The sequence below is a fragment of the Montipora capricornis genome, chromosome 2, assembly GCF_036669925.1.
Source record: "Montipora capricornis isolate CH-2021 chromosome 2, ASM3666992v2, whole genome shotgun sequence".
Taxonomy (NCBI): Eukaryota; Metazoa; Cnidaria; class Anthozoa; order Scleractinia; family Acroporidae; genus Montipora; species Montipora capricornis.
Window position 1 is genome coordinate 603,319 of NC_090884.1, and position 16,711 is coordinate 620,029.

A 16,711-nucleotide genomic window follows, 5' to 3' on the forward strand; every position below is an offset into this window, starting at 1 on the left:
CGGGCACCTAATCTGAACGGGGCCTTAGAAAAAGAGAAAAGAGCGCATTGCCTAAACTATGAATGTAGAAGATAAGCAAGTTTTTTAAATGAATGAAATATTTTGCTTTATTTATATCAAATAGCACCTTTCGTCACAGAAACATCATGAAATATAGAAATCCAACTGTAATGTTGTATTCAACCTAATTTACCATCATTTCAAAATCTTATTATAAACATGATAAAAGGAGAAACCTAAATGTCTTTTTTTTTAAGAAACAAACTGCACCTATTACAACAAGCCTAACGTTCCATGTCTTTGTGAAATCATACAATGAAAAATTAACAAATCTAATTTCCTATCTCTTTGTGAAATTGTGCAATGAACCCTAGTAAAACTAGGCTAATTTTCTGTCTCTTCCCATTCAGTATCCTCTCCTGAACTTTAGACATCTTCCGCTTCCTCTTCCCTCATGTTGTCATCTTCCTCCTCTTCGGAATCTGCATCGTTTCTGCCAATGAAAGTTGACGTTGTTTAACTCATTGAAACATAATGAAGTTATTTGAAATTGTTAACTAGAGCGCAAATCAAATTCGACTTATATTTTTTTGTTGTTTTGTGCATTGTTTGTTTAATTAATTTCTAATAGAAGCCATAGTCGATAAATAAATCGTACCACTTTCCTGTTTTTGAAGAGAGATTTATGGAAAAAGAACGTCGAAGGCCGGCCGGCCGGCTAGATAAGATATATATCGACGTCCTTTTATTTATTTATTTTTTTGTTTTCAGTAGTCAAGTGCATGAAACATTTAACATACCTCTGCGCCTCCTCCTTTCTTTGTTCAAGGAGGGCCTTCCACTCATCGGAAAGTGCCCACTTGGGCGTACCGTTTGGAGGCTCTTTTTCCGATTTCTCCCCTTGTCTTGCGTTTGTTCTCTTCCATCGCTTGTTTACTGAGCTCTCAGCTTTTTGGTATCTCTTATCGAGTCTAAAGAAAAGAGAAATACGTTCATATGACCACAGCAACGATAACGAAATTAGCCTGCAGAATAAAGTTGTTTAAGAAGCCTAACAAAAACAACAACAACAACAATCTTTATATTTTCTTAACTTAAGCAAGGGGCCGCAGGCAGCTAGAGCTAATCTAGGCACTGGGGTGAATAGTTGTTTTAGTATATACAAAACAGTGAGATAATATACACCACAAAAAATTAATTTGGATGTTTTCTTCACTTGTCACGGATGCAAATCGGGACGCCATTTTTTCCTGAGTTGCTCGCAGGTAAATAGCACAGGATATCCGGAGTTTGACGAGCCAATCAGCGCGCGAGTTCAACGCTATCCACTGTTTTAGTATCTACTAATGCTGATTAGTAAAATCCAACTAGTGGTCTATTGTCAATGCTGCGTTCTGATTGGTTGAGCTACTAATAGGCTATTTGTTATAGCCCACCAGTAGCGAAAGCGCCGGCCATATTTGTAATGTTTTGGTCGCAGAAAAGGATTAAAGTCTAGCTTCAACTAGCGAAAGATGTTTTGTCTCGATATTTTTTTGACCAGCTAGTTGGATTTTACTAAAACAATTATTCCTCTCGCCCTCTTGGCCTCAGAGTCAAGCCTTATCGGGTAGCGCGGTGAATATAACACCGAATTCTTATATTCACCGCTGAAAATTATATTAATTATTCATATTTAAACGCAGAAGACGTTTACAATAAGTAAAGAATAACAATAAATAAAATTTTTAAATTAAAAGCTGTTATCCCTTGGACATTACCTTGGAAATAATCACGTATATATCATCTCATTCCAGAGTTTTGCGCCTACTGGTATTCTTTAAAAAGCATTTTCTGTATTTCGCTTGATCGTTTTACTATGTAGAAATTGTCTGGGATAGCCAGGTAACCGTAGCGCAGCGAGTGTTGTGAGAATGGCCTATTACTACTATTTCTACTGTTTGCAATTCTTCTCAATAGTTAAGTTGATACAGGACTTTTCGTTTTCCTTTTTATTGTATTTTTCAGTATTACTTACTTGTTTAGAAAGTGAGTCAGCAATTGACTTCTGTAACTAGGGGGCCTTGAAACCCATCCCTCTTCACCTTCACTACTGTTAGCATCATCGTCCGTAGACATGTGTTCTTTCGTCAATTTTGAAAAGGCGTGGGCCTCCTTTTCATCCTTTACCTGGCACTTTCTCCTTTCGTATTTCTATGGCAAAAAAGGAAAGCTTGTCTTTAGTACGGATTGACTAAGATGACTTAGTTATAGAAGGATGTTAAGACGGTTTGGATAAATATACGTATATACATGTACCGTAAGAAAAGGAGTATTGATATGTTTCACAGGAAAGAGGAAAGCTTTTCAAACGAAACAAAAAAATGCACTATAAAAAAAACCGCAAATAAATGTCATGTTTGAACTTGACAGCATGTGCCCTAATGTGTAGGATAAAGTAATAGTTACGTCATGGGCAGACGGAATGAGTAACTTTGTAGAGTTCTTTTCGTGCGCGGACAGATGTAAAAATATCGCTTACCCTCTCTTTTCTAAGGTTTATTCTCTTCTTCATTCTAATCTCGTCAGTAATTTTTCCCAAGGCACTTCTGCGGATGTGTTCATGGTACTTTTTGGCTGTTTCTGCAAAGAAACAAGGAATTTGTTAGTCCAAGTAGGTGTCATTTTTTTCAAGTTTACAATAGTGATTGAACTTTGCAGACTTGCTGTACTGTATGCTGCATTGTTACTTACTTTCAACAACAGCTCTGGCAAATCCTCTTCCCGGTTGGCGACAAAGCTCTTCTACAATAAGCTGAGTGACCTTTTTGTTGTGAACACTGCTGACCCTACAATGGTGAAAAAAGTATTAGATTGTCTGCAGTACAGTACCAGCGGCGTAGGAAATGTTTCCGTACGAAACAAAATATTGACAATTTTTATTTTGGGGAGACAATCGAGGAAACCTATTTTTCTTACCCCTTTCCCATTAATTTATATTTCATTTCATGTAGTGCCTGTTACATACTGTAAAACTATTGAATGAGCTGGAAATTCAGAGTGCGTAATCAAGTTGTGATGATTGAGAGAAGATTATAACGCACCTATGCAAGGATTTCTTTCTAACTGTGCAGGTTATTTGGTTGGAATTTTTTTAAATTACTGCTCAAAGAACAAAAACGCTGGGCCAAATGACATTAAATTAACCGACAGCGCGCAAGAGTCGATTACTTGGCGGGAAAACAGAAGAGTTGATGCCGGTACCCGAAAACGTACAAGAGTCGAGAGTAACCTAAGGGCCGATTTACACGGTACGATTTTTGTCGCATGCGACAACGGCTTACGACAGGCCCGCGACATGACTTACAATTGTTGTGTACGTCAGGAAAAATGTCGTAGCATTTTAAAACATGTTTTAAAACGCTGTGGCCATTGTAAGTCATGTCGTACATGTAGGCCCGTCGTGAGCTTGTCGCATGCGACAAAAATCGTGCCGTGTAAATCGGCCCTAAGGGTGCGTTCGATTGACCCTATTCCGGAATAAGAATACGGAGAGTGATGAGAACGTTATGTTGAAATATAGTATGAACGTAAGCTACTTAAAAAATTACCTGCCGATTGAACAATGGTTCAAGTTTTTAAAAGAATTACTCACACTTCCTTTCCTCTGTACTGCTTGGTGGTATCTCTGCTGTTGTGCAGCTTGTGAACTTCCTCCTAAAAACAGACGACCAAATACAAGCTGTGAAACTGAGAAAAATGTTGTAAACTGATAACGAGGCAAAATTAATTCATGGAAAAGCGTGTGTTATCCTTACTCTATTAACTTTGGCTCCGTAAACTACGTTTGTAAAGTAGACTTGGTTCAGTTAAGACTCGTTTTTCATATGATCGCAGACAATCGCGGATCGTTGAGGAAGTTGCGCGAATTTTGAATGCCAGTCACTCAGAACGAAGCAATGCAAATGCAAAACAAACGCATATTTACTTTCATAGGCTTAATATGGCTGTTTTTGCAGTTCAGCCTTCATTGCAGTAGTGTTCGTTTCAGAGCGCGCAGAAACGAGGCTTGCGAGTCAACATTCGACCAGATATATAGAAGTCAGAAGAGTAAGAGATTTAGCGCGCGAAATGCGAGAAAATTATTAATAAGTTCCTATCCAGAATTTACGTTTTTCTCAGAAGACAAACTACGGTCGTTGAATGGAAAGCAGCCCTCAATAGTTGCGTACATTTGAGGTTGTTATTTTTTTAAGGTCTCGTCACAGGTTTGATAAGTTCAGGAGCTATTGCTAGAGAGTTTTTGCAGTTAGGGTTATATTGGTATCGTCAGCGAACATTCTCAGGGAAGCCTCGCGGAGGCACTTAGGAAGATCGTTAATATACATTAAAAAAAGGAAGGGACTTAATATGCTGCCTTGCGGAACCCCACAAGTAATAATGCGAGGAGATGACAATCTTCCATTTACATTACATCTTTGGGTCCGATTGTGTAGGCGCGATTGAAACCAAATGATAGTTGCCTGGTCGGCCCCAAAGTATGAGATCATGGGGAAAATGATTTCATGGTCGATGGTGTCGAATACCTTTTTAAGGTCAATGAAAACGACTCCATTTAGGAAGCCATTGTCGATGTTAACATACCCGCTATTTGTCGGCTCACAAGCAAAGCTTTGAGGGTTCTATGTAAGGGACGCAACCCTGACTGGTAAGTTGATAGCAGTTTATTATCATTTTAGGTAATGATAAAGTTGGTCATAGACAAGTTTTCCAAGCACTTTTGAGGCTAGCGGGATAACGGAGATCAGGCGATAATTATCTAGGTCTGATTTTAAGCCTTTTGTAAAGATCGATGTCACCGTAGCCAATTTCCATTCAGTTGGATAGATTCCCGTGAGGATTGATTTTGTGAGTATGTCTGTTAGTGAGGGTGCAACAATACTAGCTGCCATTTTTAATTACTTACTAGGGATCTTGTCAAGTTCAGTGGTTTTCTTTTCATCGACTTTTTCAACAGGTTGAGAACAATGTCGACACTCGGAGTTTTTAGAGAAAACGAATTATCGGAGGGCGACAACAATGATGGAAAATAACAAAGGAAAACCGCAATATATAGAAAATCGCAGACACCGCTGGTTGAAAATAATTTACCTCAAAATCGATAGCTTGAAAAAATCAGAATAATCATTGTTAGAATAGGACTACCTGCGTTTGGTTTGAGAACCTAATGTAGAAAAAATTAAGGTTCAAAAAAAAGAACACTTTTTTAATTCAAAACTACATCCAAGAAGCATCAAAATGATGTTTATGTCATTGTCATAGCATAAATACTGGCAAAACAAGAACGTTATAAAAAAAACTGACACCTGGAAAGTATGACGAAACTTTAACACATCCATATACCATTACTCGAAAAAAACGAAAGAAACAGCCAAGAAGCAAGAAATCACAATGACCTTCGATAAGAACTTCTTGTGTGGACCCGAAAGCCAGACTTTTAAGACTTGGGCTCAACTGTAGAAACGCATCCCATGAGATGCGGCAATCACAGTCACGTTTTCTAGAAACAAAAGCTTCCGCGACCGTTTGGCACTGCTCTAACATAAAACGTACAGAAACAGGAAGTGAACGTTTCGCATGCCTGGTCAGTGGTCTCTCCCACGTTCTCAAACTAATCGTCTCTACTAGTCAAAAAATACTTAACAATAGAAATGAGGTGGTGTGAAGACAAGTTAAACAGCAAAACAGTTGACTTCCGGTTGCCATCATCGCGCGCCTAAGCTCTCTATATTTCCTCCGACTAAAATGTGCAATAAAAACTTTGCTTTGCGATTGTTTGCGATCATATGAAAACCTTCTTTGCAATCTTTTGAGATCTGCAATCCGCGATCGTTTGCGATCTTATGGAAACCAAGATTTAGGCTGTGCTTCCATAACAAAAGTGTCAGCTGCATTTTTAATCAAAAAAAATTTCTCACCTGGGTAACAACGCCAAAGGATCACAGATTTGAATTTTTAACTTACGTTTTAAGATCTAAAACAGATTTTAGCCCTAAAGCCTTGAAAATGTAATCATTTACCATTTTTACTCAACAACGCGATCATGTCGGCTTAGCGGTAAACCTTTCATTTTAAGTTGGAACGATCTAAGTTGGAATCAATGAGACTGATTGCGTGCAGCGTGACCCAACACCGGTTTCCGGTGTTTCGAAGTTACTGAGCCATTCATTACGATAACAAGTATACTTACTTGAACGACAAGAGATGATTTAGGCCTCTTTCTCTTTTTTGCGCGTCCATTACCACTGCTAGACTCATCAGCATCTTCCAGATCGGTGCGTGATAAAGTCTTCACTTTGTCGTCAAGGGCATTTACTTTGTCTGTCAGCTTTTCGATCCGCTCGTTTGAACTTTTCACGGACTGTAGAAGTTCCTCTACGGTTCTTTGGCAGGCTGCAAGACCAGCGATTACTTGTTGCATCGTTTCCCGGTTCTCTCGTGAGGACAATGGAGTAGAGTCGCTAGACCGGTTAGCAGAACTTGACGAAGATCGATTCAATCTGTTGTTAATAGAACTTGCTCTCGAACTCGAACTGCTCGAACAGGTCGGAGTTGAAGGCGCTGAATAAAAATTGCTAGCTCTACCGCGGTTTAACGAGCTGAAAGTTTGAGACATGTTTGCGAAATCAAACAAGACTACGATAGGAGCACGCTTAACTGAAAAATACGGTTTCGTGATAAATCCGTAATACCATTGATTTCCCGCCACAAGCCCATCATTCAAAGCTGCCGCTTCAGCTATGTAGCCAGGCCTCTCTACCTCTGTTTTCTCGATGTCATCTACAGTGTAACTTAGAAAAGTGATTAATGGCTCCTACATGTAACAAGTCTCCCGCGAATGATAAAAGTGCACATAGTTCGACAACGAAAAAGCGATTGTGCGAACATTGTGATCGTTTAGTCTCAATCCGGACTTGCAATGCACACAAACGAAGGAAGACAACAGTGATAACAGGTAAAGCGCATGTCTTATATTGTTCAACAAAGTGTTGTTTGTGTTTGATCTGCTCTCCCATCTATAAAAGCTGCGGCTGTATTTAACCAGATTTAACATTAAGCTTATTTTTCGCTTATAGATACACCCAATGTATTGCAAAGGCAAGATATCGATTTCCATTCTGATTCAAGTGACCTGGAATTTCACTATTCAAGTGATGAATACCCTGAATCCCCTGCAAAATTTGCTGGGCTTTCCACTGAAAATCCAGAAGACCTCGGTAAGCTTTTCATCAGCATATATAAGCTTGAGTTTTCTGCTTTCTAAGTATACATGAATTATCATGCAGGTAGACAATGAAAGTAATTAGAATTACCATGTAGAGAGTATATTTTGGTACTGCAGCTGAGGGTTTTCACTAGTCAGACTGATGGAAGAAGATTATAAATATTTATAGTCATCTTTTCGATTGCATGTATTGGTTTCATTCAGTAATTTTGCCTGATACATTGTATAAACCTGGTAACCAAAAACATACAAGAAAGTTACTGTCTCTGGAAAGCAAAGGAAAGGAACTTTAGGTGTCTAGTTGTTTTAGTGCTGGAGCACTAATTGAGGATACCATAAACTGAAATTAATTTTTTGTTCCTTTTTTTTTGGGGGGGGGGGGGGGGGAGGGGAAACGAGAGTACCCGGAGAAAACCTCTTGGTGCAGAGTAGAGAACCAACAAACAAAACCCATGACTAAAGGAATGGAACCAGGGCCACATTGGTGGGAGACGAGTGCTCTCACCACTGCGCCATCCCTGCACCCCCAAACTGAAAAGTCTTGGAAGTGCCACTGCTACTTGTTGAAATTATAAAAACTGAAAGCAGTGAAACAATTTGATGGACTTAAAGTCGCAATCAATTGCAGAATCGATTTTATTCTTTGAATGATTTAATCAATTGAGGATGGCGTTCAATAATCAATGACCATCGAAATCACAAAAAATAACAAATTAAATTATTCACCAATTATCAACATCATTGTATTCTTTGATATGGGTGAGCATTGATTGTCATCTGAGTTTCATTGATTGTCAAAGCTTTAATATCTGAATAAAATTATTATCTGCGGTGTATGTATAAGTGCTTATAATAATTTTTTGCTAGTAATAACGGAAGGTTGAGTGCATGTGAGATGGCGACTCCGGAATCAAAACATTTGGTCCCTCTTGTTCAGTCAAAATTATTTGACTAGAATATGAGAATTTATGTCCTATTTATTAATTTTTATGTTAGATGTGTCAGTGGATGATTGTAATTCTGCTGCCGAGTCAACAGACAGTGTGGAAGACTTTTATGTAAGTCAACCTTACATTTACTTATTTCTTTATTGATTGATTTTAAAGAAGGATGTTTCATATATTGATGGTTCTTGCACAGCTGCAATAGTTGATACATCCAAAGTCAATTTTGCCCTTTTGATTTTTAGCTCTGGTTACAGATTAGCTTTAAGTATAACTTTAATTTACTATGTAAATTATTGTTATTGGCAGCTGATGTTTGACTTGAGTGCGTTTCCTTTTAACTCATCAAGTCAATGCAAAACCAGTCACAAAATTTGTATGTGGAGAATATATGTACAGTGTATGCCCTTGTATGTATTATGGAAGCTACAGTATGAATTGAGAATGATTCGAACTTACCTCAATAGAAGTATAGCTGGTTTGGATAAAAACATAGTGTACAGTGTAGAAGAAAAAAATGGTGTCTAACGTGACTGAAGTCACGCTCATAATAATTATTTTTGTCAAGATCCGTTGCTATTTGAATGTGGATGAAAAAAATAAAACAAGGGTAAAATTTGTCAACCAAAATTAGTCTGGCAACCTAAAATTGTTTGGTTAGTCACCATTTGGTTTCTTTTAAAGAAGAAAATTAATTTCAGACCCTGGCCCAAGTTAAATATTAATTAAGGACAGCAAAATATTTGGGTCATAAATTATGCATTTTTTAGTTTCTAGTTTAGTTATTGAACATCTTTTGTTGAACATATGTCCCAGGAAGAAACTGATGATGAGGCAGAATTGCAGTTTGAAAACCTGATGACGTCATCTGATGAGGATAATGCTGCTAATGAGAATGAGTCTGTGCTATCCAAGAAATCATCTTTATTGAGCACTTCACTCATCAAACTTGTAATTATTTTCATTATGACTTGGAAAATCATGCATAACTTACCAGATGCTGCAGTGAGCACTTTGTTTTGTTTTTTGAAAAGGCTGCTGGAACTTTTCTCAAGGTTGCTTCATTGTAGTAAACTCAAACTAATATCAGACCTGCTGCCTAAGTCACTGTATATGGTAAGGAACTTTTTAGGAGTAAATAGGGATGACTTTGAAAAGTTCATTGTTTGTCCAAAGTGCAGTTCATGTTACAAACCTGAGGAATGTGTACGTACTCTGGTAAATGGAAGAAAGAAGGGTGAGCGTTGCAGTTTTGTAGATCTACGTTTCCACGCCATCCACAAAGAGCTCAGAGAAAACCATGTGGAGCATCTCTATTTAAAACTACACGTTCAAAACATGGAGAGCTGACTTTAAAAGCAAAGAGGGTTTTCTGCTACCGTTCAGTGAAGAAAACCCTTCAAGAATTCCTTAAACGGCCTGGATTTGCTGATAAATGTGAGCAGTATAAAAAGCACCCTCGGGATATCAACCTTCTTGGAGATGTGTATGATGGAAGGGTCTGGAAAAATTTCAAGAATGGAAAAGGAGAGCCTTTCTTTGATGCCCCTAACACTTTCGGATGTATGTTGAATCTTGATTGGTTTCAGCCATACAAGGATTCTGTATACAGTGTTGGGGTGATTTATTTAAGTTTTCTGAACTTGCCACCACAGGAAAGAAATAAAGAAGAAAACATTGCAGTTGTAGGGATTATTCCTGGCCCACAGGAACCAAGCAGAGATGTGAATCCATTTTTGGACCCTCTGGTGAATGAGCTATTGGACTTCTGGGATGGCGTTTGGTTGGATTGCCCCTCAACTGGACCCAAATTTTGTCAGCTAGCTGTACTTTGTGTCAGCTGTGACATTCCTGCATCTCGCAAACTTTGTGGTTTCTTAGGATTCTCTGCAAGAAAAGGTTGCAACAAGTGTACCAAGGAGTTTCATAGAAGATCATTTGGAGAGAAACAAGATTTCTCAGGATTCGATCGAGATAGCTGGAATTTGCGTACTAACACTGAGCATAGAGAGCATGTATGGAGGGTACGAAACACAGTAACATCAAAGAAAGGACGTGACACAAAGGAGAGTGCCTATGGTGTGCGATTCTCATCCTTGATTTACCTTCCATATTTTGATTTTATTTCTTTTGTTGTCATTGATCCTATGCACAACTTGATGCTGGGCACAACAAGAAAAATGCTTAAGGTGTGGAAGGAGTTAAACTTGCTGGATGAAAAAGACTTTAAAGTGCTTCAAAAGCGAGTAAACAAGCTCAAAGTTCCTTCTAGTATTGGAAGAATTCCATCAAAGATTGCATCCAGCTTTAAAGGCTTTACTGCTGACCAGTTTAAGAACTGGGCATTGGTATTTTCAACCTTTGCTCTAAAGGACGTTTTACCAGATAGACATCTCCAATGCTGGAAATTATTTGTGAAGGCTTGTCACATACTGTGTTCAACAGTTATCAACACTTCTGAAGTAAAACTTGCAGATGAGCTCCTCGTCAAGTTTTGCAGAACTGTTGAAGACTTGTATGGTACATCTGTTGTGACGCCAAACATGCATCTTCATTGCCATTTATGTGAATGCATTCTTGACTTTGGTCCTGTCTATGGCTTCTGGTGTTTTTCGTTTGAACGTTACAATGGCATTTTGGGTGCTATGCATGTGAACAACCACCAGATTGAAGTGCAACTTATGAGAAAATTTATTGAGCGGCAGCAAGTAAGGAACATGTCTTGGCCAATTGAGTTTGTTGGATTTAAAGAGATGTTAGTGTCTGTAGACAGCGGCTCATTGGCAATGACAAAGAAGAAGGCAATGACGCCAGATGAGTACAGAAAGAGTATCCAGCTTAAAGCTAGTACTGGAACAGACCTTTTTCATTTGTCTTCCTTGACAAACCATTTCATTCGAGTGTCGTCTCCAGTCAAGGAAATTTACATGAGTGATAATGAAGTTGAATCCTTGACAAAAATGTACACTTTTCTGCATAAAGAAGATTGTATTGTTTATGTTCTCAAATTGTGTTGCCAGTTCTCTCAGCTGCAGCTGTACGATCAGAAACTTGACTCCCGGTATTCACAAAGTGAACGATCTGCTTGTATAATGGCTCGATGGTACGGTTCCAGTGGATTAGACACAACTTCAGAAGATCTAAGGCCAGGTGGGTTTCTGTGATAAGTGAAGGTATTATACTGCTCTCTAGTCTTGCATGCTTTGTACAATAAAAGTATGATTGAAAACCTATCAAAGAAGGTTTCTGAATTATTTCTTTTATTCTTGAACCTTTATCATATCAAAGTGCATGTTCTTTTTGTTTGTTTTGATTTTACGTTTACTTTTATATTGTCTAGTTTATTTTCTTTTGAACCTTTGGATTGGGAATATTGTTACAGTGTAGTTTACTTTTGATTAAAGGTGAAGAAATGCACGAACAGTGTCATTATAATATATTCTAAATAGGTTTTTTTTTTCACTGTTGAAGTAACAAAGTCGTAAACTTGCAGGTTTGTGACCATTATTGACAGTACTATCACATCAGTAAATTTAAGTCATATTAATTGTGAAAAAATACAGTTTTGAAAGTCCAGGTAGACAGGCTCATTTCTCTTTTTTAGAACTATTATAAATACATGTAATTGATTGGCACAAAAGTGATTTGTAAGGGAAACCAAACTAGAAAATGATACAGTGTAGCCTATTAGTTCTTATCAAAATAATGTACCTACCATACCAATATTTTTTCTTTCTTTTGCAGGGATTATACAATACTTCTTCAAACACACTGTGACTGTCCAGTCCTCTAATGGTGCAACTTTGGACCTCCCATACACCTTTGCTTGTGTTCACTGGTATAAAGTTCATCCACATGCAAGGTTTTATTTTGGTTTACCAATTCAAGTGTGTCTGCCCTCATTTGAAGCTGAATCAGTGGCAGCTTTCATTCCTGTCTCAAGAATTGATAGTGTTTGTGTTGTAGCTGAGTTAAATTATAACTTAAGAACTCTTAATGGTAAAGAAAACATTGTTGTAGTAGTTCCTCTTAATGTTAAGTCACACTTGTGAAGGATTTGGTTAGTAATGCCTTTGTATTTTCTTCATTAAATCCCAAGGGTTTTCAAAGAAATCTTGGTTGCACTCATGCAATTTGAAGACTTTCACAAATGCCATATACGTGGGTTTTATTTTCATTACTTGTGAAATACTAGAGCTCAACAGAAAGTAATCCACAAATAATTCTTTAGATATACTGTAATTATATGTATCACTCATTTGCAAAAACTAAAGGTGAAAGTATAAAATAAGAAAAAATTGTCTTAACATCCAAATAGGCTTTACAATTATTGCATGTTTTTGTTAATGTTTTTGGGTAGGCTGCTGGGCATCCTAAAATGGTTCTCATTATACCTTATTATTTTTATTATCTTTCCCCTTCCCCTTCTCCTTGCCCATAACCTTAGCTGTGAAGTACTCCACTGGATTTTAAATTGTCACTGACAATAGATACCCAATGATTGCCAGATTTTTTCTGGTTTTTAGTTAGCTTTTTTTTTGCTAATGTTGTTCATACTGTAGAAATATTTTGCTTCATAAGACTTATTTAGCAGAGCATCTCTGACTGTTCTGTTATACAATACTGCATTAACCATTGCATAACACTAGATTTCTTTGTTATCAAGAACCGGTTATTGCAAGATATATATTAAGCCCGGCATACCCAACCAATGATAATAAGTCATCGATTACTACACTATAAAATCGATATAATCGATAATCATCAATCGATTTATATAAATTTGTCTTATTAATGGCTGAAAATCGATAGTCACAATTGAAGATCTCTTAATTGCTATTGATATCTATTGATCAATTGTAATTGGCAGCCAATTATTTATGATCGATAAAAATCGACGAAAGTCCATAGTCAAGTCACTTTAATCTTCCTCTTAACATTGATTTTCATTGATTGGGCACGCTGGGATTAAGAAAGAAAATGGTTTATGGTTATAAGCGGCTATTTCCGCCTTAATTGTTACCTGGTAAATATACAAATGGGGTAGTCATGGTGACACAACTGAACCCACAATACAGCAAACCCCTGCATATAAGAACCTCCTACGCTTACAAAAGAACCTTTTTATCCCAAAAAATGAAAAAGGTTTTTATGTTAGAAAATGACCATGAAATTTCATGCGACCGGAACAGCGACTTGATTTGTCATGTCAATTTTGAGAATTGTGGCCTCTATAGGCCACTTCGGAAAATACAATAATACTCTTTGTTTGACCCCCAAATTTTGAATAAGCATTGTTTTTGTTTTCTCTTGGGACCATTGTAAGTCCCAAGAGAAAGTGGAAACAATGCTTATGCAAAATTTAGGGGGACAAACAAAGAATATTATGGTATTTTCCGAAGTGGTCTATTGACCTAGTCAGCTAACTCAATGTTGTACCCAATTCAGACCCCTTGGGAATGGAACTTTTTTGTTCCAGGTATTTCCATATCATTAAAATATGAATGCTACATTATAATGCAAGGAGATGCTTCCGTGAAGCATACACTGGGTTGCCTGTGGTACGTTACAGAAAATTAGAATTGTGTGGTATTGAACTACAGCATTCCAGTCTCTGAAGAATAACAAATAAAAGAGAAGCGAGAAACATTGGCTTCTGGGCTGACATGTTGATAATTTTCAAGTTCCCTCACAACTTCTTTTCACCACAAGTTTAAGCGTGCCCTCTGAGCATCTGACAGCTTTGTAATACCAAAGTTCACTGAAGTTAACGCTGTTCGACGGGATTAGTATCTGGATGGGAGACCAAAACAATATACCCCTAATAAAACAGAAGCATCGGACCGAAAATACTATTAACGCTAACAAATGCAAAGTCAGCAAGGTACAGATTTTGTTGGCTTGCTTTATGCAAAACAAGAACATCATTCTAAGAGCTTATTCTACGCAAAAAGTAGGTTCTGAAGGTAATTTTGAGAGTGGACAGCGGGGGTACGCGGCAGACGGCAAATACAAACTCACGATTTAATTCAGTTAACACACCAGAAAGACGCTAACCTCATTTTGACAAGAAAATGCTTTACTATTGCATAAAAGCTATCCAGTTAAGCTCGCATATCATAAAACATAATGAATTCATAAAGACCACATTTTCCAGGGAACAATTTTTTGAAACAAACAATATATTTGCTATTAGAGGCAAAAACCCCTTCTATTTCATTACGTGCGGGAAGAGAAGAAACTCAGTCGTGTCAAATATGCGCAATATTGCAACAAACTGAATTTCAGGGTCAAACCGTTTACATGGAGAACCTTTTCATTGATAATGAAGCACAAAATACACGACAAGCTTTCTTTCAAATAATTCTTGGCTGTCACATTTCCAATTATTTTTTTTACCTGAAGACTGTGACGAGTTGATCACAGATCCACGTAAGGTGTTCGATTCGTTCTCTGTCTTTGTTGAACCCATAAGTTATCAGAGAATTTTCCATTTCGGTTTCAGTGTTCTACATAACAGCACACTTGGTAAAACATTATTTTAGAAATACAGCTCACTTTGATTTCGGCTCGACGGGCGATAGATGTCGAAATTACTCGTCGCTTTTGAGATTCCTGGTGTTGGTTTTTCACCACCTGCCTAGTTTATCCAACTGACTTTCCATTATTGAGCTCCATAAGGGTATATTTTGTTTAAAGATCCACTAAAACGCCATTCGCGTTACATAACTTCGACGCCATTGCAGGTTAAGTTAATCAGTCTACTGTGTCCACCAGAGAAATCTACGCATTTCCACTTCCCTCTCTATCCTAAGAAAATACGAGCAGAAGGTTCTATGCAAAAAGACACCACTTAGCAGGGGAGTGACAGGGAAGACTTTTATCGACACGGAAAAAGAAAAAAAAACACCCAACAAATGCCACTCACTTTCCGACTGGGATTGCCGTACTGGCAACCCAGTAAATAGCATACACAAACAATCTTAACCCCGGTGGATTTGTCATGGTTACAAGGTTTGAGTTAGGCCCCGTTGAGACGCCGTACTTCACATGAGTCGAATCGAATTCGAATTTAGACCGAACCAAATTAATTAATCGCGGTTGAAATGATTCGGACGCCGAACTTAATTTCGCCGAAATTAATTCACAGAAGCATACTAGGACTGAAGAAAATTGCAAAGTTGTAATAATTTCTGCATTTGAGTCAGCTCATGTGAAGTACGGGGTCTGGATCAAAGCCGCTCCACGACCGTAATTCACGGATAAGCCAGGCGGGGTAAAACTGCTTAGCCGATCCGAATTAGACCGGCCGTTCTAAATTGATTCAGACTCCTTACTTCACATGAACTTAATTCAATGAATTCGATTCGGCTCATGTGAAGTACGGGGTCTGAGCCGGACCTTAGCCGATTTGGTCCATTGTTTGATTGCAAATAGTCCTTCAGGCTTCGCAAGCCCATACATTTTAGATGTTACCGTTTTATATTATGATTTCATGTCTACAACATTGTGGACTACATTTAAAGAACGAAATAAGCTGTAGTTTTGCTTTGTGGTTATTACTCTAAGTATGCGGAACTTTTGATAGAGTAGATATCTTTTGTGGAAACAAGAACCAATTTAAGAACTTAGATAGCCTAAAACAACTGTAAATGCCATTTTTATAACAATCTATTTAGGCTAACTTGGAAAAATATAGGTTGTTATATGCAGTGTTTACTGTATCTCAAAAGTTTCAAAAAGGATTCCACTTTTCCATGAAAGTAGCACTTCATATTGTCGTTTTCCCAATTACAAGTCAGCTTACAGTGATAAAGGCCGAATAATCCCGGAATACGAAAAACACGGCAACAACGATGGCTTTCTTGTATTCTATTCTTTTTACTGTCGTGGACCGTTTATTTTCTTACTGAAGAATCATTAAAAAAAGGATTAGGAAAACCTCTTTTCAATGCGCTTGCGTTGCATGTTTACAAAGTTTACCGGAGCTTGGGTACAGTAACAGCACGAGCAGTCAGACTTCACGAGATTTGTTCAAACCAATTTACTCACCGAACACAATCAGACTCAATCCGTTGGGTTCGGTTGTCGAGCTAATGGTTCTCAAACTAATGGATTGAGTTCGATTGGTTCGGAAATCGAACTCTCTCAGTGTTCGATTTCGCTCGATTGCCGAACTCAATCGAACTCAATCCACTGATTGATTTCGATTGAGTTCGATTTCCGACTGTTCGATTTACTATGCCGGGCACAAATGACCGAACTGACCAGCTAAACAAACCGCCTCAATTGATATAACTAATTGACTGATTTTGTTTTTGTTTTTTTTTTATCTGGAAATAGCCTTTCAATACTTTCGGTCAAAGGCAATAACGACAGATTGTATATGACATCCGAAATGCTGTGTGCGCTATATAATCGGCAAATGGGTCGCAATTTGATGAATTCGCAAGAGGTTGTTCGATATTTATTACAATGGAAATGTCTGGGTTTTAAAAGAGCG

General features: G+C 37.8%; 1 protein-coding gene and 1 pseudogene across 1 annotated transcript; one reads left to right on the forward strand and one right to left on the reverse strand.

Moving 5' to 3' along the window:
* Window positions 1-426: 426 nt before the first annotated feature.
* LOC138032469 (micronuclear linker histone polyprotein-like) lies at window positions 427-6,737 on the reverse strand. Its single transcript, XM_068880158.1, has 7 exons — window positions 6,230-6,737; window positions 3,635-3,696; window positions 2,734-2,828; window positions 2,522-2,622; window positions 2,018-2,193; window positions 801-971; window positions 427-493 (listed from the first exon to the last, which is right to left on the reverse strand). The coding sequence occupies exons 1-7, from the start codon at window positions 6,653-6,655 to the stop codon at window positions 427-429; spliced, it is 1,098 nt and encodes a 365-aa protein (XP_068736259.1). The 5' UTR covers window positions 6,656-6,737.
* A 101-nt stretch (window positions 6,738-6,838) lies between these two features.
* Window positions 6,839-12,551, forward strand: LOC138037695 (uncharacterized; annotated as a pseudogene).
* The last annotated feature ends 4,160 nt before the right edge of the window (window positions 12,552-16,711 follow it).

Bases quoted from the DNA above. Each gene is read 5' to 3' on its own strand.
- LOC138032469 (XM_068880158.1), bottom strand. From the start codon at position 6,655: ATGTCTCAAACTTTCAGCTCGTTAAACCGCGGTAGAGCTAGCAATTTT. The intron at 2,194-2,521 runs GTAAGCGATATT...TTTTTGCCATAG, and splicing joins TAAACCTTAGAAAAGAGAGG to AAATACGAAAGGAGAAAGTG. The intron at 972-2,017 runs GTAAGTAATACT...TCTTTTCTTTAG, and splicing joins CTGACTCACTTTCTAAACAA to ACTCGATAAGAGATACCAAA.